At 44.8% G+C, this 2859-nt stretch overlaps 1 protein-coding gene across 1 annotated transcript; it reads left to right on the plus strand.

Annotated features, from left to right (window-relative positions):
* On the plus strand, window positions 1-1782 carry SARC_11127 (hypothetical protein; the record flags this gene model as incomplete). Its single annotated transcript, XM_014294797.1, has 1 exon — window positions 1-1782. The coding sequence occupies one exon, from the start codon at window positions 1-3 to the stop codon at window positions 1780-1782; it is 1782 nt and encodes a 593-aa protein (XP_014150272.1).
* Between the last annotated feature and the right edge of the window lie 1077 nt (window positions 1783-2859).

Here is a 2859-nt window from a genome sequence, read left to right on the forward strand (position 1 = left end):
ATGCGATCATATACACAATACTGGAAGAGTTTATCGGTGTTCCTCTTTCTTGCAGTGGGGCAGATTGAGGGTATAGAAATATCTGGCATCGACAATGGTCTTGGTGCTATGGTCAGGTTGGAGCGGGGACAGACGCGAGACTCCGCATTATCTGTATTATCAAGTGTTATAAATGTTGTTGATGGCATCATTTCGGATGTAGTAAGCGGGGAGTTTGTTGGAGGCATCATTACAGATATATCTAGCGGTAATGAACATCTCATAGCGTTCAGCAACGATTTCGTACAAAGCGGTACCTTGCTGTCACTACTATCACTTCCATCAGTTGCTGCCGCTGAATTCATCCAGAATTATGGAGGAAATGCTCCGATTAGAGAACGTCGACAAGGTGGCTCGAATTGGCATTTGGATAGAATAAACCAAAGGAGCAATACACAAGACGGGAATGCGAACATCGCAGCTGGCGGCGCAGGAGTTAGAATCTTCGTGGTCGATTCAGGTGTAGATATTGCCCATCCTGCCTTTGTAGGCGCTGACGGGCAATCTCGGGCGGAACACTTCTACAACGCCTTCGATATGAATGGAGAAGGTCCTGAAGATACATATGGACATGGCACACATGTTGCTGGTCTTGCTGCAGGTGTCGGGTACGGAGCTGCGGTTCAGGCTAAGGTGTCGAGTGTGAAAGTTCTGGACAAGGATGGTCGCGGAACAACATGGTCAGTGCTTGAAGGGTTGAACCGTATATTGAACGTGGCCCTCCAAAGCCCGACAACAGAGATGAGAATTGCAGTATTGTCTTTGTCAGGACCTTTATCACCGATGGTTGATGCAATGGTTGTGCAGCTGTATCTTGCCAATGTGCTCGTGGTGGTCTCGGCTGGTAATAACGGCGGTCAGAACGCCTGCTCATTCTCGCCTGCAGGAAACTTCGCGGCGATCACTGTCGGCGCAACCGGTCAGGACGATCGCATTGCCTCGTTTTCTAATCGAGGCATGTGCGTAGACATTCTTGCCCCCGGAGTTGGCGTTTACTCAACTCTAAATGGAGGAGGTGTTGGTCCAATGGAGGGCACTAGTATGTCCGCACCCCTCGTTGCCGGTGTAGCAGCTTCGTTGTGGTCACAAGCGACGAGTATGGGTGCACGACAAGTTAGGACTAAGGTACTTATGGACAGCACTTCCTTAACACTGGCAAGAAATGGTAATGATAAGGATACTACGGACAGGTTCTTATTTTCAGAACTTAAAGTCGTTGGCGCGCTATCTGCCGATTTTGAACCAACTAGAGCTGGTCTCTTGAGATGGAATTCAGCTGCAATTTCCAACAATGACCTCGCCGTGAGCGCTGGATTTTATGCCGATATCGGTGGTACCAATGCGGATGCTTGGATACAAGTACGAACTGCACGTAGTTCAAATATAGCCTTTGACGATCCTATGTCTACCCGACCCGCGCAATCTTACGTTATACAAGATGGTCAGAAGGAGGTCCGCATTTACGCGGGCGGCCCTGTAGTGAAAGTGTTCCCTTCAGGGACCACTTCCACTTATGTTTTAGTCGCTAGTCTGTTAAGTTCTATCACGGGTCTGGTGGATAGTATTATCGGCGCTCCTAATGCTCAGAACATTCAGGTATTCTTAAACGCCATTGGGTTGTCCGATGTATCAGATTTGTTTGTTTACGACAGCAGCAATGCCTATGGCATCGTTAAAGGAGCGTTAATGCCTGCCACTGACCAGGAGTTTAACGCCGACCGTTGGAAAATGTATAGAGGTTGAGTCGAGAAACTCGATTGGTCTTAGAATAGACCTGTCTTCTTTCTTAATGACCATGCATGGCTTTCTAATCCTAGTTCATTTGGTGTATCTTTCAGCATCACTATACATGATAGTAAACTAATAATAATAAATACCTTGTTTAAATTCATAAATAAATACATACATATCGAATATAGGAATTTAACATTCTGTCCAATGTATTGTCGGCTATGTACATTCACATTTTCACAGGGGGAAATGCATAGCTGTCTTAACTAATAGACAGAAAATCAGTGTATTTAGCGTCGAAACAGGGTGCATGCAGATTTTGTCCCAATTTTGTCTTTTTGATGGGCCGGATAAAAAAAATTATTTCTTGTAAACATGACTACCCGCAGGGGGTGAGCCGAGCTCGGTAGGCTTCGCCGTTTTAGACCTGTTCTCCTCGCCACACTTCATAGAAGTAATCACAGTTAAATACGACAGTGGTAGTAGTCCTAAATTAGTGTTTAGTACAAGAATGCAGTGCGAATTAACGACATCAGAACTATATAGGTTGTATATTCCAAAATTGACCAATACAATTGAAGATTCTAACGATCAACATTCATCGGTCCACCAGGGATGGGGATGTCTCCCCCATATTCCAAAATTCCCAGTTTTGACAGAATTCCACAGTTCACGTACCAAATACGCATCACTGCGACTATGACCCCTGCGCCCTGTGGGTGAAAAGGAAACCAACTCTATTTATATAACCGTATTTTTTAATTTACCAGTATTTATACGACGTTTCACCGTGTTTACAAACCCCTGGCAGCGGAACAACTTTTATACTTGCACAGTATTCGTGCGATATACTTTAATTACGCTTATTATTGCTGTATACTCCACACTTTGCGCAAAATTATGACCACACTAAGCGTGTTTGTTTGTATGTGACACACTTTAGAGCTATATTATACTAGCTATAATACATCATGTGGAGAATAAAGTCATCAATGTGACAGCCTAAGCGATCGAATTCGCATAGGATGCTCTCCAACAAAGGAGTTCGACGGATCCAGATCGTGTGGAAGACAGAATAGGGCAGACAGT

This window comes from Sphaeroforma arctica (genome assembly GCF_001186125.1).
Source record: "Sphaeroforma arctica JP610 unplaced genomic scaffold supercont1.1540, whole genome shotgun sequence".
Taxonomy (NCBI): Eukaryota; class Ichthyosporea; order Ichthyophonida; genus Sphaeroforma; species Sphaeroforma arctica.